General features: G+C 41.4%; 1 protein-coding gene across 1 annotated transcript in view; it reads left to right on the top strand.

The window, feature by feature from the left end:
* Window positions 1–21,711: 21,711 nt before the first annotated feature.
* LOC121291401 (protein argonaute-1) overlaps window positions 21,712–23,512 on the top strand; it is a 122,216-nt gene continuing 120,415 nt past the window's right edge. Inside the window, exon 1 of the mRNA XM_041212512.1 lies at window positions 21,712–21,824. Coding sequence (XP_041068446.1) covers window positions 21,800–21,824 — 25 coding nt within the window. The 5' untranslated portion in view covers window positions 21,712–21,799. The remainder of the gene's footprint in view (window positions 21,825–23,512) is intronic.

Consider the following 23,512-nt stretch of genomic DNA (forward strand, 5'->3'; position numbering starts at 1 on the left):
GGCTATTAAAATTAATTTTTATGGACAATATTTTTATGGATAGTTTTCGAAGTTCTTATTTAAAATATGGCTCTCCAGGATAATGCAATTTTCAGATATTCCTCAAACAGCAGATAGTCCTTAGATCTTGGAGTATACAAACCCTTCAGTGAGAGGCACGCCTTATACTAGTGTTTTATATTTTCTTTAATGAGTTTTATTGTAATAGAAATGTATATTTGTGGAATATCAAATCCATGTTCTCAAAAGAATGCAAATGCTTTTGCAAATATAAGGTTATAATGCAGACAGCTTGGACTTTGCATTATAATATTCTGTTTCTATTATTTTTTGAATAAGCTATATGACTATATACATTTGAATTGTAATTATTCTGAGATTTATCTAAAGGGTAACTGGGTCAGTAAGGATTACGTTATTATAGTGGTGGGGACTAATTGCAATTTATTTTAACCTTATTTGTATGAATCTGACAAACGTAGCTTTAAAGTTATGGGTGGGGATTTTCAGATAGCTATTTTCCAAGTACGAATGGCATTTGTGAGCAGAATTTAAATAACTTAATACAGTTAATGTTGTAAAGTTTGGAACAAACTTCAGGGATACAAAATTAATTTCATTCTGTGTGGAGGGAAAATGCCGTTGTTTGTTTATGCCCAGAACTACTAGAAAATGTGTCCTCCGAGGTTATAACTCCTGATGTTATGGGTAAACTTGTCTGTCACTTTAATTACTATGACACCTCCCAGTTAAATTTACTGTAACTGAAACAAATTGGCTGGGTTTCCACCTCACAATGAAATAATTACCTCATTGAACATGGGAGTGAAAACATTGTATGCACTCTTAGTCTGGAAGCATAAGTGCTTGCATAGGAATTAATGCTGAGACTTTAATATGCAGTACTGCAAAGAATAGGAAAATAGTTTCAAGTTCAAAGAAACCCAGTTGATTTGAAACTGCTTGCAGCTGTGATTTCTGGGACAGTATGTCACTTTATTGATCCATTATGTACTAAAACTCCTAACCCAATCAAATAACTTGAGAATGTTTTGAATGATGTTGCTCAAGCTAATTGGAGAAATACTTGTAGAGGTGATGCACTAATTTATAGTATTGCAAATAAACAAAATTTCACAGTTCTCCTAGAAACCAATAGAAATAGGTGGGACATTTGTAATGACCTTGTTCCTAGTGGCCATTGAATGAGAAAATTTTACCACACAGGACACCATTCAACCTATCATGCCTGCACAGGTTCATAAAATATCCCATTTAGTCTCATTCTTAACGTTCCACATGCCTTTTTTTTTCTTTCAATTTTTTTCCATTTCTAAAGCCATTAATGATTCTCAGCTTCCACCGTTTACTGGTACAATCTTCTGTTGTATTGATGGCCCTCTGCACTTCTTTTATAATTTAAAGAAACTCCTAACCTCCCGTTTTGTAATAAGTTTACACCCTTACTGATTCACCAACTCTGACTATTGGTCAGATTTTGTCTGTTCAATGATGTGTAATCATTGTCATTGTCATATTTATTCCATTGTGATTAAAATTAATCGTGTACACTCAGTCAGATTGTTTTTCAGGATTCTCCTCTGCTCTCTTCTCCTCACCCCGAGAAGTGTTTGTTTCTATTTATAACAGGTAAGAAGAGCAGGACGATCTGTTTAGTGGATTTCATCACAGTAGCTGTGACCTATTGATACACTGTAAAGTGTATTTTGTAACTTCCCTCTGCCTTGGCAATGGAGTGTTGCATCTGGTTTGCACATGAACTGACAAAAATAAGTACATTTCAAATGCTGTTAATACCAGAATTGTGATTTGGATGAATGATTGAAGTGCACTATATTGAAAGCTACTCAGCTGTCCAAAGATTTGAATAAATGCAATCATTTCCTGCAATTTTAGGAGTATTTTTAAGTAAATATATTCATGTATCATTACAAATCAAATATCCATTTCTTCAAAATTGCAGATCATTCACCACCTATGGGAAGATTTATTTTAGAAAAAGCTTTGGTTCTCTATTACCACCTCCCCCAACAAAAAAACACAAGTCTGTAATATCAACCTACCTTTTGTGCTTCGCGTTTTGATTATCACTGCACCAGACTTTGCACAAGTACCTTATTGCCCACAGGCCTTCATTCTGTGCTGAAAGTTACTAATTTAATCTGACAGAAACCATCTCTTAACTGTTCATTATAAATATAGAAAAAACAGCATTGTGTATTTTAGTCTCATTTTCCTCCAGAAAGACATCAGCACAGGCTAGAGTATTCTTCCATAAAAGCAACATTCCTCTAATAACTCTCCTAAATAGGTATTTTTAACTAGAACCTCCACTGGTGGTGGTAGATTGTTTGACCCATCTGCTGAGAAGAAAACCTAGCCCACTCTGTCCAGATGCACATCTTCCAACAGGGATCACCAGTCAGGAATCTGGTGGGAACGTTGGATAGTTCTTTTTTTTTTGAACCGAGTGATCACTCTGCAGCTAATACAGCACAGACCAGGGATCATACCTGGGCCACCTTGGCCTGCATGGGTTATTACCACACCAGGTAGTGTACCTAATGACTCACCATGGTAGCTATTCCCTTAATATTGATTAATAAGCAATATTCAGATACTCATTTTGTATGAATTTAGAGATAATGGTGCAGAGCTATTGCGTTTGGTAGATTGGACCCGGTTTTTGTTTTGCCATTTTGAAAATTTTGTCTTATTGACAAATGCATATGCTGGTATTAATCTCCAGTTGCTAAAAGTGCCGCTGGGAGCAAAGTCACAAGTGGAAGACCAATTATGGTAAATTGGTTCAAATGGTTTTTAATTAAATTGTCTAGAGAGAGTGCCAATCGGTACTTAGCCAGTTTTTTTCTTTCCTGAATCAGCTCTTTGACGTCAAACGATATTGGATATCTAATCTGATGCACTGTCATTTATTGTAGATGTTTATGTTCATAAGCAGTTTAAAACTTATTAACACATGTTTGGGATGCACATTCATCCAGTTTGCTCATTTCTAATGCTAAATGGTGTCACTTTCTCATTTCTGGTTTCTTGGCAATAATTATTTTTGTTGGGGATGCAAGAAAGAGGAATTGGAGATTGGCATTTGTAAGTAGCAGTACTGTAAATTAGCCTGGTAATCCATGGTCAAAGGACTCCAGCCCTTGCTGTACAAAACTGCATTGAAAGCATTTTATGCTGCATAGTTCTGCTGTAACCAATTTTGTGTGTAGTTCATTGGAAAAGCTGTTGGTACAATGTATGCGTTCTACAGTAAAATTGGAAAAAGCTGTTTTTGGTTCCCATACTGATGTTTAGATAAGTGCTGTTTTGATGATTTTGTTTTTTTTTGATTTGTGCATATGTCTACCAATACGAGGTACTTTCTTGAGCTGTAGGTATGGATAAACGTGTGATAACCTTCCCTACATTGCTAAAAGATGTTGGCTGATTGCATTGCAAAGTTGTACTGCAATATGATTTTTAGCCCGCAGGGACAATTTGTGTTCACATGACAAAATAAAATGGTATTTTTGTGCCAGAATTTCCAAAGTCTTTCAACTTCATATTTTTTTTTCCCGCAAAATTTTTTTATTGATTGCAGTGTATGCCGACTTGGGTTCCAGGCAATTCTGGAGGTGGATTCCAGGAAGTGCTGAGTATTTGCATTGTTGTGTTGGTCTCAAGGTATTTTTGATCCCACCAGAACCTTGACATTTACCCACTTGTTGGGGTGCAGTGTACACTAAATGATCAATATGGCAATTATTAATGTGCTGACCAGCTACCTGCTGAGGGCCAGGAACCAAATAAGATCTAGTTCGGCTGCAGTGAAATATGCAATTTTCTTGTACAAGGCTATTTTCTGCAGCTGCTGAACCCACATTAGCTGGGTGGTGGTAAACAAAAGATACATTGCTTTATCACCCTACAGAAGCCTGGATACAATTTGCACATCTGGTTCAAATGACTGGCAACTTTTAGGTATATCATGCTGTATGCTTTTGCCAATTTGACTGGATTCTTTGAGCCCCAAATGAAATGTGAATTGTACTTTCTTTTCCATAGCCAATCCAACACTCTTATGACATAGATTCCACCTATGTAGATAAAATTAGATATGGTATGCCTCTGATTTAATCTTGATTTGCACTTATACTTACAGATTTGGACTTTCTACTTGGCAAATTCATCATAAAAAGGGGTTTGTTCCAGATCTTTTCCAGATTATGTTTATATTTTTGATAATTTTGTAGGAGATTCCTATATTCTGTTGAAATTGATCTTGGTATCTAAGTTGTGGGAAAATGGTCCAGTTGATCTGGTTAGTTGCATAGTGTTCCATTGAAATACCAGAATGTGTTACAGATAGAATTTGATTTGGGTGCAAAATAAATAATTCATGCTAATTAATTTGTAGACTCTTACAAATTCAGTTTGTTTCAGGAATATGAGCTAGTTTCAACTAAGATGGTGGATGGTATTTTCACTTCGAGGGAAATAGCTGCACTTCCTAAATGCAGAAACTGAAGAATTTAACTAAGTTATCAGGTGAGTTTTTAGAGAAATTACTAGAAAGGAATCCACGTAAACAAGTGGGTGCACAGTGTAACTCCAGGGATGGAATGAGCAGGCAGTGGGCAGAACACCTGCCCATTCTTGCTGGTGGGAGGCCCCAATCATGTACAGTCATGTCTCTATTACTGGGAGATCTTGTGGTGCAGTGGGTAGCATCCCTGCCTCTGAGTCAGAAGCTTTGAGCTCAGGTCCCACCCAAGGACTTAATGGCCAAGGAAGGAGCATTCAACCTGCAAATCCTTCCAACATGCCAATTGCAGGCAGTAAGAGAGATATTCCTGGTCAGCCAAGTGATAGAAAGAAATTTGGAGCCACTACCATCACTATCCATAGCTTCAGACTACAACATACATGTAAAAGTGCATGTTACCATAGCAGCTCTGATTCCCTGAGTGATCTGTAATGTACCACCACTACCATCTTCATTACTATGTCACTGGCAAGCTATACACCTTGAATGGGCATCCTGCTGTGGCTTGTTGGCATGATTTTGAGTAGTCAAAAAGCAGGCTGCTAATGGAGGGGGAAGGGAGGGAGCGAGAAGGTTAAAAAAAAGCCCAGGGTGGAAGGTCATCTTGGTCTTCTCTGCTCTTCCCTGCTTGATTTCACTTGGATAGTGTGTATGGTGCCTGCTGCATTTAGTGTCCCTCAAAATTCCAGCACCCTTTAAGTACTAAGACCTGGATGTACGAGCACGTGTTCATTCAAGCAGCCTCCAGGGAATGCCTTGCAGCAGCTGTTTTCTGAAAATGTGTTTCCTCATTAACTACATGATGGGCATCTGCTTTCAGCCTAGTGAAAGGACCTACAGAGGGCATTTTACATTATGCCAGCCACCTTGAAGGTCCATTTGTTTAAAATCCAGGGCTGCGTGTTAGACTTGCTTATTGCCAACTGCCTAATCAAGGGCCTTCAGGAGTTTTAGCAAAGAAGTGTTCCTGCCTGGTGATTGACATTCCCCTGTAGTGTACTTTATTACAATTTAGATGCAGGGATGAGGAACTGTACTAATAACAAGAGACTTGAAATAATAGGATTTTCTTTAGATTGGAGAAACCAGAGCAGTTTTAATTAGATTCTTTTAAACCATGAGCGATTTCGAAAAGGTCATTGAGAACACAATTTCTACTGGATGGAGAGACAATGATGGAGGCTCATAATTTAAAAGTGTTACTGCGTGAGAGACCGATCAGAAAATTTCTTTATACGTCGTTAAATGTAGTGTGTGTGGGCTAGTTGAGACCTTTGCATCTTTTAAGGGAAAAGTGCATACACATTTGAAGGCAAGGTAGATCTAGGGTTGTGGGAAGTTAATGCAGTTATATTAGTTTTGGATTGACCTAGCAAGGAAGCAGTGAGATTTGCCTCCTGTGCTGTAAATTGCAGTGTTTCTGTGTGGGTGTGGGCTTCTGTCCTTGAAACTGCTTCCTTTTTTTCCGCAAACTGCCACTGAGCTTAAAATTTCACGCAAGACCCAAATGAAATATTCATTTGCATATGCAAGGCATCTAAGTCATGAGGAAAACTGCATGAGTACATCATTATATAGCTGGCATCTTGACTTTGCTTAGGTGAAGTGTTCTTTCAGACACAATTCTCAGTGTTGTCTTCAGCTTGGGAATGGTGCTTGAAATTGGCATCCACCAGGTCCACCTTGAGCACATTTTAATATCTTGTAAATCGAAATACATGAATTAACCACACTCAGGATCACATGAGAGTCTTCCATCAAAAAGGAACTTGCTCTTGTATGGCACCTTTTTAATGTAGTAAAACACCTGAGGCACTTCTAATGCAGTTCAGTGCCAAATTTTGATGTTATTTGAGCTGATGACCAAAATATTGGTCAGAGTTATGTTTTGATCAATATCTTAAAGGAGGTGAGAAGGGTTTAGGGAGGTAAGTCCAGAGTTCAGGACCTTGACAGCTGCCAAGTGTAGAACAATTAAAATAGGGGATGTGCAAGAGTGCAGATATCTAGGGCTGGTAAAGGTTAGGGATAGGAAGGAGTGAGGCCATTATAAAGGAAATTATAAACAAGAATGAGTGTTTTTAAAATCAGCATTAGTGAACCAGGAGCCAATGAAGTTCCACAAGTATAGGGTTGAACTAGATTTGGCCCACAGGCAGCAAAGATTTGGAAGTCTAGAAAATGGAAGATGAGGACTTGGCCAGCAATACATTGGAAATAGTCAAGCCTGGAGGTAGTAAAAGATGTGGATGATTAAAACTTAACTCTGACCAAGATTTTGGTCATCAGTTCAAATATCGTCTAATGCAGTTTCAGCAGCAGATAAGCTGAGGCAGGGGTGGAATTAAGTAATTTTACAAAGGTGGAAATAGAGGGCTTGATAATGCAAAATATGGTTAGAGATTTATCTCCCGTCAAATATAACACCAATGTTAGTCTGATTCAGCCTATGACAGTTGCCAGGAAGAGAGCTGGAGTCAGTAGCTAGAGAACAATTTGCGGTGGGGATTGAAAACAATGGCTTTAATCTTCCCAGTAATTAGTTGAAGGAAATTTCTGCTCATCAGTACAAGATGTCAAACAAGCAGTCTGATAATTTAAGGACAGTGGAGGGTCAAGAGAGATGGTGGGGAGGTAGAACTGGCTTTCATTAGCATATATGTGGAACCTGACACTGTTTTCAAATGGTGCCAACAAAAGGTACCATGTAGATAAGAAATAGGAGGGAGGGGCCGAGGATAGAAACAAAAACAGAATTACCTGGAAAAACTCAGCAGGTCTGGCAGCATCAGCGGAGAAGAAAAGAGTTGACGTTTCGAGTCCTCATGACCCTTCGACAGAACAAGGATAGATCCTGAGGGGATTCCAGAGGAAGTAGCACAGAAGTGGGAAGATAAGCCATTGTAACCGATTCACTGGCTACTAAATAGCTAAGAATGGAATCAGGCGAGTAAAGTACCATCCAGCTGGGTAACAGTAGAGACATGTTGAAGAAAGTGTGATCAACAATGTCAGAGGCTGCAGACAGAGAAAGATGAGGGAGAGTTTACCATAATCACAGTCACATGATATAATTTGTGACTTTGAGGACCATTTCAGTGCTCAGGTAGTGTGGAAACCTGGAAGGATTTGAGCATGGAGTCCAGGAAAAATGGGCACAAATTTGGGAGGTGACAGCACATTTGGTTCGGGATATATGCTCGAGGCTAGAGAGGAACTTGCAGTGGGAGGGGGAGGACCCAGTCGTCGTGTTCCAGGTTTGTACCAATGACATAGGCAGGACAAGGTTCTGCATAATTACTGAGGAGCTTGGCACCAAATTAAGAAGCAGAACTTAAAAGATAGTAATCTCTGGATTATTACCTGAGCCATGTGCAAGTTGTCATAGGACAAATCCGATTAGGGAGTTGAATGTGTAGTTCAAAGACTGGTGTGGGAGAAGTGGGTTCTGGCTCATGGGGCACTGGCACCAATACTGGGGAAAGTGGGACCTGTACCATTGGGATGGTCTACACCTGAACTGTACTGGGACAGGTGTTCTTGTGAACTGCCTAACTAGGGGTGTAGAGAGGGTTTTAAACTTAAGTAGTGGGGCCAAGGGATCAAATTTGGGAAGATGTCGTAAATCAGAGGTAGTGACCAGTGTCGCAACTCGGGATAGTGTGCTGTAACATCAAGCCCCACTGTTCCTCGAGCTGCAACAAATGTGAAAAGTTTGAGCAAACCACCAGGTTGCTCCAATTCTACCTGTTTAATTTAGGTTAACAGAATACAAGCACTAGGTTTGTAAACTTAAGTAAACTGCTTATTGAACAAGCTGCTGATAGCCAGTGTCAAAAAAAAGAAAATGAACTGCTAACTTCTAACACTACAATTTAAACTTTGCCCACTTCTTAAATCCATATATATATATTTTTTTATGTGTACACATACACACACACACAAGATACACAAAACATGGGTTTTAAGGGTGGGAAAAAACAGTTCAATAGCACCAATCCAGAGTACAGGATTCAATAGGTTGATTTTGATTGATTGCTTTCCAAATTCCTTTCCGTTCTTGCTGATGACATGAGGTGGTCTTGCAGTACTTTCAGTATTCAGTTCACTGAATGAGACCTTGCTTTTCAATGTCTCTAACAGTGGTTTTCCCTTTTTCCTTTTTACAGGGGTTTCCTCAGAGAGAGCAGGTTATAGAGATAGGAGGAAAACAGATTTTAGATGTTTTCTCTTTGCAGGCCAAGAGCTTTTTTTCTGTACTGCTCTTCACCCAAAACCTTGGTCACCTGGTCCAAAGCCAATTAAAATGCTGTTGTCAGGCAGCTCCCTTAGTCCAGGAGTCCTTTCTGATACCATCCTGTCTTTCCTGGCACACTGTTCCAGGACTGCAGCATTGTATATATATCTCATCCCGTTCCAGTGGACATGCCTTTCAAACTGCAGCCATTGTAATTTTAATCCACGGTCCAACTCCTGCTCCTATTGGCCTACTCCTGCTCCTATTTTCTATGTTTCAATAAAGGATATGGGGAGAAAGCGGGAGCAGGCTATTGAGTTGGATGATCAGCCATGATCGTAATGAATGGCGGAGCAGACTCGAAGGGCCGAATGACCTACTCCTATTTTCTATGTTTCTATAAAATAAAAGGATACGTTCCTTACATACTTCCACCTTTAAAAGAGATGAAATGGCATTTCAAAAATACTTTTCATCACAAGCTACGTGACACATGGACAACAAAACACGAGACTTATTTTCATTCATCCTTCCTCCCTCTTATACAATTTTATACAATCCTCAGCATTTCTTACCGCTTTAACTTACTTCAGTATTTTACACCCAGGACAATGCATCTGCCATCACATTATCTTTATTGGCAACGTGAACAATCTTTACATAGATGGAGTCTATTGTTTCAACCATTCAAAACAGTCTCACATTTCGAGTTTTAAACTTTTCAATGAACGCCAGCGGATTATGGTCAGCGTAGATTAGTGTTTCTTTGTTATCGTGTAGGACATGAACTTCAAAGTATTGAAGAGACAACAACAATGCTAGAGTTTCTATTTCTAATGTAGAGTGCATCCTCTGATATTGATTTAGTTTCTTGGAAAAGTACCCCACCGGCTTCTCAATCCCTAATTTATAATCATTAATTACCATTTTAAAAGGTTTGGTAAAGTCAGGGTGGCCAACACTGGTTCATTTATTCAGCTTTTTAAAGGCTGCTTGGCATTCTGCTGGCTATTAAAGGTGCTGGTTTAATTACATGTTGAAGTTTACCTACTACCTGACATGTATGATACATTTTACAAAATTGCACCATGTCCTTATGAAGCCTTGGCCAGGTAAATGCCTGTTTATTGATGCTTGGGTTTTCCCTATTCCTGCATGTCCTGCCAAAGGGATTTCACGTGCTACTTGCAATATTTTCTTACAATATTTGGGCGGCACCACTATCTGATGAACAAGCGCCCATTCCGCATCCGCAGGTCTGTGAGGGTGTTTTCCCTTCCTCATCAGAAATTTTTTTTAAAGGTAATAGCACTCTGGAACTCCTTCAGTCTCAGTTTCAGCGTGAGCTGACTGTGTTAACTTGTTTAACTCTGGATCTGCTTTCTGATCCTCAATTAAAGAAGACATGTGAAACACTTTGAATTATTCTAATCCTTAAAAGAAAGTTTCAGCTACTCTAACATCTGCTCATGGTATTACTTTGACCTCTGGTGATGGACTTTGTATTGGTCACCATTGCTCTGGTCACCACATATGATGGAAAAATACCAGGAACTTGTTCTTGTAACTTCTCCGTATCTTTAGCCTCTCTCAGACTTTACGAGGAGGCAGTGGAATAGTGGTATTGTCTCTGCACTGGTAATCCAGGGTAATGCTCTGGGACCTGGGTTTGAATCCCACCATGGCAGATTTGAATTCAATGAATATCTGGAATTAGAAGTCTAGTGATGACCATGAAATCATTGTCGATTGTCATAAAAACCCACCTGGTCCACTAATGTCCTTTAGGGAAGGAAATTTGCTCTCCTTACCTGATCTGGCCTACATGTGACTCTGGACCTGCAGCAATGTGGTTGACTCTTAAAAATGTCTGCTGAACAAGGGCAATTAGGGATGGGCAATAAATGCTGGCCTAGCCAGCAACACTCACATCCCACAAACAAATAAAAATAATTGAGTGAAGCTATAACCCTTCACTCCTGCCAAATCATTGCCTAGGAGTAAATCAACTCCATCTATGGGTAATTTCTTAACCACCCCTACAATCATCAATCCAGGTAACAAATCACATTCCAATTGCACTTTGTACAATGGAACCAGGATATACTCTCCACTTATCCCGTTTACCAATACTATAGCTTTCATTGAACTCATTGGAGGGAAAACCAGCAAAAGAGTTTGAGTAGCTCCTGTGTCCCTTAGTTATGGGTTTAGTTGCATCATTTGATGAAAAAGGGCTATCTTTCCTTTAGACAAAAACCCTTTCCATCTCTCATCTACTTTATTCACTTCACCTGCATTCACAGCAGTGTTTACCTCCACACCCTTATGTGTAGTTAAAGCTACAATTTGATCCATGGCATTTTCTTTTTGAGTTCAGTTTTCGGATTCACTCTTATGAACTCCGATAAGTCCTTGGGCTTCCCTTGCAACTTCCAGTATTCTGAACGAATGTGTCGCGTTTTATTACAATGGAAACACTTAAGCCTTCCAGTTTCACCTCCACCCTCAATACCTTCCTTTCTGATCTGGGAAGGAGAACTCAAGGTATCCCCAGCTATCCATTCTTTACCCTGGCTACTTGCCTTTCTTTTACTCTCCCATTTTCTATCCTTTTTCAAATTTATGGGGATGATGGAAAAAAGATTTAGTTTTATGGATCAGTTCATAATTGTCAGCCATTACTGCTGCCTGTCGAGCAGTTGCAACCCTTTGGTCTTCAACATGGGTTCTTATTACAGAAAGTAAGGTGTTTTTAAATTCTTCCAAGAGAATGGTCTCTTTGAGAACTTCATAGGCAGTTTCAACTCCTAATCCTCATATCCACCTGTCAAAAATATTTTGCTTAATCCTTTCAAATGCAATGTAAGTTTGCCCAGGCTGTTTTCCTTAAATTTCAAAACCTTTGTATGCTTCAGGGACCAACTCATATACACTCAAAATGGCCTTTTTCACCACATCAATCCCTAGAAATCTCCTCTGACAGTGAAGCATAAATTTCCTGTGCTCTACCTGTCAATTTGCACTGCATGGGTAATGTCCAGTTTTCCTTGGGCCAGTTCATCTGTTTAGCTATCTTCTCAAATGAAATAAAGAATGCTTTAACATCCCATTCCTCAAATTTTGGAAGAGCTTGTAAACAACTCCCCACTAGGTTCCGATCTGGAAATATGTCCTGCCTCACCTACTGGTATCTCTTTTTCACTGTCAGCATTTTAAGCTGGAATTCTCTCTCTCTCTCTCTCTTCCTCCTTTTCTAACTTAGTTATTTCTAACTCCCTTTGAATGTTCTTTTTCTTTTTCTGCCTGTTCCCTTTAGAGTGCCCTTTCTCTTTCCTTTTCTGCTGCCTCGAGTTCCAATTTTTTTTTATTTGCAACTGAATTTGAGCCCAATGCAATGAACCACCCCTTGGAGAACTCGGTCTTTCGGGTATTCCTTCAAATTTCAAATGCTATGCCATCTCTTAATTATCTCTGCCTTCCTAGCCTTGCCAGGCAATCCTACTTTTAATTTACTTGCTAATTCAATTAACTGGCATTTGGGATCCCTTCTAAAATCTTTAGGGACATCCCTTCCACTTGCAGGAAAGCTTTAGCAGTTTCCAGTTCCATCATATTTTTAACAGTACAGACCTGGTGTTTCCTTTTAGCTTTTATTACTAAATCTACAGCCAAATTGTCGTCGTCTTTTGTTCCAAAATATCCCGGACTCAATCCCCCAAACTTTGTTACGACTCACTGGGGATAGTGCGCAGCAATATTAAGACCCACTGTTCCCTGAGCTGCCGCAAATATGAAAAAGTTTGAGCAAACCACCAGATTGCCTCAATTCTACCTAACTTTAGTTTAGGTTAACGGAATATGAGCACCAGCTTTGTAAAATTAAGTAAAGAACTGTTTATTGAACAAATTATCTTTAGTTGCAAAAGAAAGAAATATGAACTGCTAACTTCTAACACTATAAACTTAAACTCTACCTCCTTCTTTAAATACACAGAGACACACACACACACTCTAAGGATGGGATAAAGCAGTTCAATAGCACCAAACTGGAGTACAGGATTCGATGGGTTGATTTTGATCAACGTCTTCCAAATTCCTTTCAGTTCTTGTTGATGACACAAAGTAGTCTCCCACCACTTTCAGTATTTAGTTCACTGGTTGAGAACTTGCTTTTCAATATATCAAACAGTGGTTTTCCCCTTTTCCTTTTTACAGGAGTTTCCTCCGAGAGAGAGCAGGTTATAGAGATATGAGGAAAAGAGATTTTAGATGTTTTCTCTTTGCAGGCCAGGAGCTTTCTTCTGCACTGCACTTCACACAAAACTTTGGTCACCTGGTCAGGAGCCAATAAAAATGCTGTTGTCAGGCAGCTGCCTTGGTCCAGGCCTCCTTTCCGTCACCATCCTGTCTTTCATGGCACACTCTGTAATTCTAATCCACAGACCAATACAAAAAAGATATGTTCCTTACACTATCTGTATCCATCTGCAACCTCCTCTTCACAAAATACTTCTCTACCTATCTTTGTCATCTGTAAATTTAGCTACCGTGCCTTCGCTCCCGTCATCTAAGTCATTGATATAAATTGTAAAACATTGAGGCCCCAGCACAAACTCCTGTGGAACTCCACTCATTGCATCCTGCCAATCAGAAAAAGACTCATTTATGCACACTGTTTTCTGTCAGCCAGCCAATCATCTATCCATGCTAATATGTTACCCCTTACACCATGAGCTTTTATTTTCCAAAATAACCTTTGATGTGACACCTTATCAGATGCCTTCTGGAAATCCAAGTACAGGACGTCTACAGGCTCCCCTTTATCCACATCACATGCTATTCCAAAGAACTCCAATAAATTGGTTAAACATGATTTTCCTTTCACAAAACCATGTTGGCTCTTCCTTATTATCTTGAGTTTCTCTAAGTGCCCAGCGATAACCTCCTTAATGATCGATTCTTACATTTTCCCCACAACAAATGTCAAGCTAACTGGCCTATAGTTTCCTGCTTTCTGCCTCCCTTCTTGAATAGAGGGGTTATATTTGCTACTTTCCAGTCTGATGGAGCCTTTCTAGAATCTAGCGAATTTTGGAAAATTAACATCAACACATCTACTACTTCATTAGCCACCTCTTTTAAGACCCGAGGATAAAGTCCATCAGGACCCAGAGACTTTTCAGCCTGCAGCTCTATCAGTTTGCTCAGTAAGGCTTCTTTATTGATTGTAATTTCACCAAGTTCCCCTCTCCCTTCCATCTCTTGATTTACAACTAATTATGAGAATGCTTTATGTATCTTCTATTGTGAAATCAGAATCACAGATTCACAGTGCAAAAGAAGCCCATCGAGTCTGCACCGACACATGAGAAACACCTGACCTACCTACCTAATCCCATTTACCAGTACTTGGCCCAGCCTTGAATGATATGACGTGCCAAGTGCTCATCCAGGTACTTTTTAAAGGGTGTGAGGCAACCCGCCTTCACACACCCCACCTATCCCAGGCAGTGCATTCCAGACCATCACCACCCTCTGGGTAAAAATGTTTTTCCTCACATCCCCCCCAAACCTCCTGCCCCTCACATTGAATTTCTGCATCCTTGTGACTGACCCTTCAACTAAGGGGATCAGCTGCTCCCTATCCACCCTGTCCGTGCCCCTCATAATTTTGTACACCCCGATCAGGTCGCCCCTCAGTCTTCTCTGCTCCAACGAAAACAATCCAAGTCTATCCAACCTCTCTTCATAACTTAAATGTTTCATCCCAGGCAACATCCTGGTGAATCTCCTCTGCACCCCCTCCAGTGCAATCACATTCTTCTTATAATGTGACAACCAGAACTGCACACAGTATTCCAGCTGTGGCCTCACTAAGGTTCTATATAACTCCAATATGACCTCTCTACTTTTGTAATCTATGCCTCGATTGATAAAGGCAAGCGTCCCATATGCCTTTTTCACCACCCCACTAACGTGCCCCTCTGCCTTCAGAGATCTATGGACACACATGCCAAGCTCCCTTTGTTCCTCAGAACTTCCTAGTGCCATGCCATTCATTGAATACTTCCTTGTCAAATTACTCCTTCCAAAGTGTATCACGTCTCTCTTTTCAGGGTTAAATTCCAGTGGCCACTTATCTGCCCATTTGACCATCCCATCTATATCATCTTGTAGCCCAAGACATTCAACCTCACTGTTAACCACCCGGCCAATCTTTGTGTCATCTGCAAATTTACTAATTCTACCCCCCACGTAGTCTTCTATGTCGTTTATATAAATGACAAATAATAGGGGACCCAGCACAGATCCCTGTGGTACGTCATTGGACAGTGGCTTCCAGTCACAAAAGCATCCTTCTGTCATCACCCTCTCTCCTACAACAAAGCCAATTTTCAATCCACCTAATCAAATTACCCTGTATCCCACGTGCATTTACCTTCTTTATATGTTTCCCATGTGGGGCCTTGTCAAAGACTTTGCTGAATTGCAATACACTACATCAACTGCATGACCCTCATCTACACACCTGGTCATCTCAAAAAATTCAATCAAATTTGTTCAGCATGACCTCCCTCTGACAAAGCTATGCTGACTTTCCCTGATCAAACCTCGCCTCTCCAAGTGGAGATAGATTCTCTCCTTCAGAACTTTCTCCAATAGTTTCCCTACCACTGATGTGAGACTCACTGGCCTATAGTTCCCTGGCTTATCTCTACAACCCTTCTTAAATAGCGGAATCACATTAGCTGTTCTCCAGTCCTCTGGCACCTCCCCTGTGGTCAGAGAGGAATTAAAAATGTGGGTCAGAGCCCCTGCGATCTCCTCCCTTGCCTCCCTCAGCAGTCTGGGACACAAATCATCCGGACCTGGAGATTTGTCCACTTTTAAGCCTGCCAACACCTCCCAGTACCTTGTCACTCCCTATATCAATTTGCTCAAGAACCTCACAGTCTCTCTCCCTGAGTTCCATACCTTCATCCTCATTTTCTTGGGTGAAGATGGATGTGAAGTATTCATTCAACACTCTAGCGATGTCCTCTGGTTCCACCCATAGATTGCCCCCTTGGTCCCCAATGGGCCCTACTCTTTCCCTTTCCCAGCTTTGTGTCATCTGCAAATTTGGAGATATTACATTTAGTTCCCTTATCTAAATCATTAATATATATTGTGAATATATATGTGGGGTCCCAGCACCAATTCCTACAGTGCCCCACTAGTCACTGCCTACCATTCGGAAAAAGACCCGTTTATTCCTACTCTGTTTCTTGTCTGCCAACCAGTTTCCTATCCATCTCAATACACTACCCCCATCCCATGCACTTTAATTTTACACGCTAATCTCTTATGTAACCAAGGATGATTTTTTTCTTTATGGTAGGAAGATACTTATTCTCAGTATTCTGAAATATCCCCTTAAATGTCTGCCACTGCTTTTCTATTAATCTATCCATTAGCCTAGTATCCCAGTTCACTTCAGCTAGCTCAGCTTTCATGCCCAGATAGTTCCCCCTTATTTAAGTTTAAAATACTAGTCATAGACCCACTCTTCTGCCTTTTGAAATCAAATGTAAAATTCAATCATATTGCTGCTTCCTGGGCGTGCTTTTACTCTGAGGCCATTAATCCTGTCACATTACACAATACCAAGTCTAATATAACCGTGCTCTGGTTGGTTATAGGGTGTGCTGCTCTTAGAATACTTTCAAGATAGTTTTTTTATGAGCTCTTCATCCAGGCTACTAATGCCAATCGGATTTTTCCAATATGTATGCAGATGAGAATCATCCATGATTATTACAGTCCCCTTATCACATGCAACAATATTTCTTGTAATACTTTGTCCTACATTGTGGTTACTATTTGGGGGCCTGTAGACCACTCCCACTAGTGACTACTTTCTCCTACTATTCCTCATCTCCACCCAAACTGATTCTACATCCTGATCTTCTGAACCAAGGTCATCACTGATTATTGCACCAATGCCATCCTTGAACAACAGTGCTACTCTTCCACCTTTTATCTAGCTTCCTATTCTTCTTGAATGTCATATACCTCTCAATATTCAGCATCCAATCCTTGATATCCTGCAGCCATGTCTCCGTAGCCACTATCAGGTCATATTTATTTACTTCAATGTGCACTATCAATTCATTTACTTCATGAATGCAATGCACATTCAGATACAGAGACTTTAGTTTCATCTTTTTCTTATCTTTATAACATGTAGTCTTCGCTATTGATGTACTTTTAGGTTTATCTTTCTGTCCCTTCCTGCTAGTCTATGACCCTTATTTCCTATATTACTATTATGGTCTTCTGTCTTCAGTCTACCCCTTGATTTTCTGCATCTATCCAAGCTTGATCCCTCACCCATCCTTATTTATTTTAAAGCCCTCTCGAGGAACAGAGGAACAGGAGAGGGCTATTCAGCCCATCGAGCTTGATCATGGCTGATCAAACATTTCAATGCCTTTTACCCACACTATCGCCATAACCCTTTACGTTATTGTTAATCAGAAATCTATCAATCTCTACCTTAAACATACTCAATGACTGAGCTTCCACATCCCTCTGGGGTAGAAATTTCCAAAGATTCACAACCCACTGAGTAAAGAAATTTCTCCTCATCTCGGTCCTAAGTGGCTTTCTCCTTATTTTGAAATTCTGTCCCCTGGTTTTAGACTCCACATCCAGGGGAAACATCTCACCTGCACTTGGCTTGTTTGTCCCTATAACCACACCACACCACCCCCCTCCACTTCTCTCCCCCAACCCAACCATCGCCCCCCCCCCCCCACCACCACCACACACACCTTAAACTAGCTTATATTTCACCCCTTCCTTGGATTCACCTAGTTCTGTCGAAGGGTCATGAGGACTCGAAACGTCAACTCTTTTCTTCTCCGCCAATGCTGCCAGACCTGCTGAGTTTTTCCAGGTAATTCTGTTTTTGTTTTGGATTTCGAGCATCCACAGTTTTTTTGTTTTTATCACCTGCACCTACCCTGGCTATTCCTTTATTTTGCAGGTTTCAGTTCTCCAATCTCTTCATAAGACGCTGCAGGCATGGCGGGACTAAGTCAGTTGAACCTTCGTTGCCCTCCCTCTATGGCACTTCCCTAGTTCTGTGATTCACAAGAGCACAGTTCAGGTGTAGACTGTCCCAATGGTACCACCCCCACTTTCCCCAGTACAGGTGCTAGTGTCCTTTAACTGGAACCCACTTCTCCTACACCAGTTTTTGAGCCATGCATTCATCTCTCTAATCTTATTTGCCCTATGTCAATTTGCATGTGACTCAGGTAATAAACCAGAGATTATAACCTTTGAGGTTCTGCTTAATTTGGTACCAAGCTTCTCATACTGACTCTGCAGAGCCCCTTTCCTAGTTCTGCCTCTGTCGTTGGTACCTACACGGACAACGACAACTGGATCCTCCCCCTCCCACTGCAAGTTCCTCTGTAGCCCTAAGCAGATGTCCTGAACCCTGGCACCGAGCAGGCAATGCAGCCTTCTGACTCTGGCTCTTTGCTGTAGAGAACAGTGTCAATCCCCCTCATTATACTGTCCCTTACTGCCACCACATTCCTGTTTGCTCTCTCTCTCTCTCTCCCTCCCCCCCACCCACTCCCGAATGGCTTCCTATATCATGGTGCCATGGCCAGCATGCTCATCCAGCTTGCCGACCTCGCTTTCGTCCACACAGGTTGTGAGCACCTCAAACCTATTTGACAATTGCAAAGTCTGAGGCTCCTCCACTACTGCCTGCTTGGTCCCATTACCTGCCTCACTCAGTCACATCCCCATCCCTCACTGCTGACCAAAACAGCCGGCCCCATTCTAAGAGGTGTGACCATCTTCTGGAAAAAGCGTCCAGGTATTTCCCCCTTCTGTTATGTTGCACAGTGTCTGCAGTTTGGCTTCCAGATCAATAATCCTGATCCAGAATTTTTCTAGCTGCTTGCACTTTCTGCAGACATGTTTGTCTTGGATCACCTTAGCATTCAAATGATACCATATTCCACAGCTGCAATAAAACACCTGCCCTGCTATTGTTACTTATGTTGTTTTAGTTTACTTAATTAAATTACTCAATTAACTTAGAATAATTCCTATGTATACAACACCTTTCCCCTGTGCGTTGAATTTCCACATGACCCTAATTCGCTACTCAGTCTCCGTCTCACTCAGGCGCAGTGTCCCTTGCATGTCTATTACTAATCATCACTCGCACATGGTACCAGGAGTAATCCAGCAATCACTAAATCCTTGTCCACAGCGCAGGATGTTGCTTCATTGCTGAGCACAAAATACAACTCAATGCTGCTTTGAGCCGAAGCCTTTGGTTGCACTTTAGATCATGCATTGTGTTAGCTGTAATTCATGGAGACTGTTGTTTAAATGACAGTGAACTGTTGTTGTGTGCTAAGATAAAAGCAAAATACTGAGTACTGAAACAAAAACCTCTGAGGACAACTAAAAAAGAAATAAGGAGGGAGAAGATTAAATATGAGGGTAAACTAGCCAGTAATATAAAAGAAGATTGCAAGAGGTTTTTTAGACATATAAAGGGTAAGAAAAAGGCAAAAGTGGACATTGGGCCGCTGGAAAATGACTTTGGAGAAGTAGTGGTGGGGAACAAAGAAATGGCGGAGATACTGAATAGATACTTTGTGTCAGTTTTCACAGTGGAAGACATGAGTGACATCCCCAAAGTTCAAGAGAGTCAGGGGGCAGAGGTGAGTATGGTTGCCATTACCAAGGAGAAGGTGCTAGGAAAACTGAAAGGTCTGAAGGTGGATAAATCACCTGGACCAGATGGATTACACCCCCGAGGTCTGAAGGAAATAGCTGAAGAGATAGTGGAGGTGTTAGTGGCGATCTTTCAGGAATCACTGGAGTCAGAGGGTCCCAGAGGACTGGAAAATCGCTAATGTAACCCCCCCCACACCCCGTTTAAGAAGGGAGTGAGGCAAAAGACGGGAAATTACAGGCCGATTAGCCTGACCTTGGTCATTCGTAAGATTTTAGAGTCCATTATTAAGGATGAGATTTCAGAATCCTTGGAAGTGCATGGTAAAATTGGGCAAAGTCAGCATGGTTTCATCAAGGGGAGGTCATGCCTGACTAATCTGTTAAAATTCTTTGAGAAGGTAACGAGTAGGTTAGACGAAGGAGAGCCAATGGATGTTATCTACTTGGACTTCCAGAAAGCCTTTAACAAGGTGCCACACAGGAGGCTGCTCAGTAAGATAAGAGCCCATGGTGTTAGAGGCAAGGTACTAAAATGGATAGAAGATTGGCTGATTGGCAGGAGGCAGAGAGTGGGGCTAAGGGGGTCCTTCTCAGGATGGTGGCCGGTGACTAGTGGAGTTCCATAGGGGTCAGTGTTGTACCACAACTTTTCACTTTATACATTAATGATCTAGATGAAGGAACTGAGGGCATCCTGGCTAAGTTTTCAGATGATACAAAGATAGGTGGAGGGACAGGTAGTATTGAGGAGGCGGGGAGGCTGCAGAAGGATTTGGACAGGTTAGGAGAATGGGCAAAGAAGTGGCAGATGGAATACAACATGGGGAAGTGTGAGGTCATGCACTTTGGTAGGAAGAATAGAGGCATAGACTATTTTCTAAATGGGGCGAGAATTCAGAAATCTGGAGTGCAAAGGGACTTGGGAGTCCTAGTCCAGGATTCTCTTAAGGTTAACTTGCAGATTGAGTCAGTAGTTAGGAAGGCAAATGCAATGTTGGCATTTATTTTGAGGACTAGAATATAAAAGCAGGGATGTGCTGCTGAGGCTTTATAAGGCTCTGTTCAAACCACATTTAGAATATTGTGACCAATTTTGGGCCCCGTATCTCAGGAGGGATGTGCTGGCCCTGGAGAGGGTCCAGAGGAGGTTCACGAGAATGATCCCAGGAATGAAAGGCTTAACAAATGAGGAACGTTTGAGGACTCTGGGTCTATACTTGATGGGGTTTAGAAGGATGAGGGGGGATCTGATTGAAACTTACAGAATACTGAAAGGCCTGGATAGAGTGGAAGTGGGGAAGATGTTTTCATTAGTAGGAGAGACTAGGACCCAAGGGCACAGCCTCAGAGTAAAGGGAAGACCTTTTAGAACAGAGAGGAGGAGAAACTTCTTTAGCCAGAGAGTGGTGAATCTATGGAATTCATTGCTGCAGAAGCCTGTGGAGGCCAGGTCATTGAGTGTATTTAAGACTGAGATAGATAGGTTCTTGCTTGGTAAGGGGATCAAAGGTTACGGGGAGAAGGCGGGAGAATGGGGTTGAGAAACTTACCAGTCATGTTTGAATGGTGGAGCAGACTCGATGGGCCGAATGGCCTAATTTCTGCTCCTATGTCTTATGGTCTTATGAGCTCTGAAGAAGTCATACAGACTCGAAACGTTAACTCTTATTTCTCTCTCCATAGGTGCTGTTAGACATGAGTTTTTCCAGCATTTTTTGTTTTTGTTGTTGTGTGCTGTTTAAATAGACTTTGCTGTGAAATGGACTGCTCAAAACTCATTGATACGGTGGTGTCTATACTCGCTGCATTTTCACCTGCCCATGTTTGCACGCACTAAGTTTGAGGAGTGCACTCCTGCAGCATAAACCACTCACTGCTGTTCCTGCAGTGTCCGCAATGCGGTGCTACCCTCCTGTCTTTCCTGCCGTCTCCAGATGCGTGTTGACATTGCAGAGTGACGTATGCGTCTTTACACGGGTGGGGTGGGGAGGAAGAGAAAGAGGCGGTGTACGTTTGGCACATGCGTAGCTGGGAGAGCTGGGCTGCACGGTGAGGGGGCGGACCTTGTATGGCGCGTGCGCAGGAGCGGCCCAGGAGCGAGTGCCCGGGCGGCGCATGCTCGGTGTCAGTGTGCGTGTTGTGTTGTGGAGTGGAGTTGCTCCGTGGGGAGGACGCGGGGATTGAGCCTCTTCACCCGGGGAAATCCGTTCTCACACGCAGTCTATGGGATGGAAGGGGGGCCAGCGGCAGCAGGTAACCCGCTGGGAAGCGGGAATTGACCGTTTCGTGTTATTTTTCTTTGGTGAGCTGAGGGGCTCTGGATAAGGGTCTGTGAGGAGAGCATGCGCAGTGGGGACAGTACCGCAGGAGCAAGCAACAGAAAAGAGTTGTAATTTTTTTTCAATGAAAACAAACGCCAAACTGCGAGTGCCACGCTAAATGAGCACAATGCAGGGGGAAAATCCTACCTTGGTGGACAGCACTAGAATAGAGCACGCAGAATCGGTTCAGATTCAAACTTTGCGCTGAGCTGCAGGTAAATTTATCACTTGGAGTGAAATTTGATGGAGAAATTGCTCTTGAAATGTAGACTGCATAATCTCCAACAAGCTCAGAGACATTTTATTCATTCAGAAAGTTACCACACGGTTAATAAAGTGCAGTGCAATATGGTGCAGAATGTGAAACCTAGAATAAGCTGTAATAAAAAGAAACAAAATACTCTGCTATATTGTTACATCGGCAGAGTAAATGTCACAGGATGTAATGCTGAAAGTGTAGATCTGGCACTAATCAGTCTGTACGTTGAGTGCTGTGACAAGTTTTGGTTAGGAGCAAAGGGAAATATTCAGGCCCTTTAAGGGGGTGCAGAGAAGAGCCAGGATTGAAGGTATGGAGGAAGACTACAGGAACTGGTACGTTTTTCCCTTGAAATAAAAGTGTCTGTAAGAGGTCCTTGTGAAAGTACATAAATAAAGCAATACAGAAAGCTTAAATCTGGTTAGACACGATATGGCACCAGTCTGGTGAAAAATGGATTTCGACCTGGAAAAATGTCTTCAAAGAGTAATGAACACTACTTTTGGGTAGGTTAGACAAAACTATCTTGAGCATTTAATCTTGAGCATTTAAGAGTCTGATAAGCATTCTAATTGGGGTGGTGGGGGAAGAGAAAGGAAGATTGTGTTTCTTATCTGTCTTGATCTTGTGATTGTGAGAGTATAGATAATAAACGTTTACCACGTATGTAGATACAAGATATTGTTGAGTATTTTATGTCAAGCAGATATCCTGAATTTTCCTGGTTCACATTATGCCCTGGCCAACAGGATCACCAAAACAGTTGTTTGTGGTACTTTTAATGCGTGCAAATTGTTCAAATTGGCTAATATGTTTGTCTAGGTAACAACAGTGCCTACACTTCAAAAGGAATTCATTGGCTGTGAAAGTGCTTTGGAACAATATTGGCTCAGCAGCAGGATATATGCATTGGAAGGATGTAGGTTCAGTTCCATTCCAGAGTTGAGAGCACACAATCCAGGACAGCATTTTGGTGCAATACTGAAGGAGTGTTGCACCTTCAAAAGTGCTGTCTTTGGATGGAATGTTAAGCTGAATCCCTTACTGTTATCTCAGGAATGTATAAGATCCCATGGCACTATTGAAGAGGAGCAAGGGGGTTCTTCTGGTATCCCTCAAACTCCCTCAACCAACATCACTAAGACTATTATTTGGTCACTTATCTTATTGTTCAATTTGTAACTGTGTTAAAACTGAGAATAAACATGAAAAGTTTAGAAGCCGTGTCAAGCTATACAAAGCCCTGGCTAGACTACATCTGGATACTGGGGAAGTTCTGGGCACCAGATCTTTGGAAACAGATATTGGCCTTGGAGGGAGGACACTGTAGACTTACCTGAATGCTAAGAGTTAAATTGTGA

Source organism: Carcharodon carcharias, chromosome 19, assembly GCF_017639515.1.
Source record: "Carcharodon carcharias isolate sCarCar2 chromosome 19, sCarCar2.pri, whole genome shotgun sequence".
NCBI classification, from domain to species: domain Eukaryota; kingdom Metazoa; phylum Chordata; class Chondrichthyes; order Lamniformes; family Lamnidae; genus Carcharodon; species Carcharodon carcharias.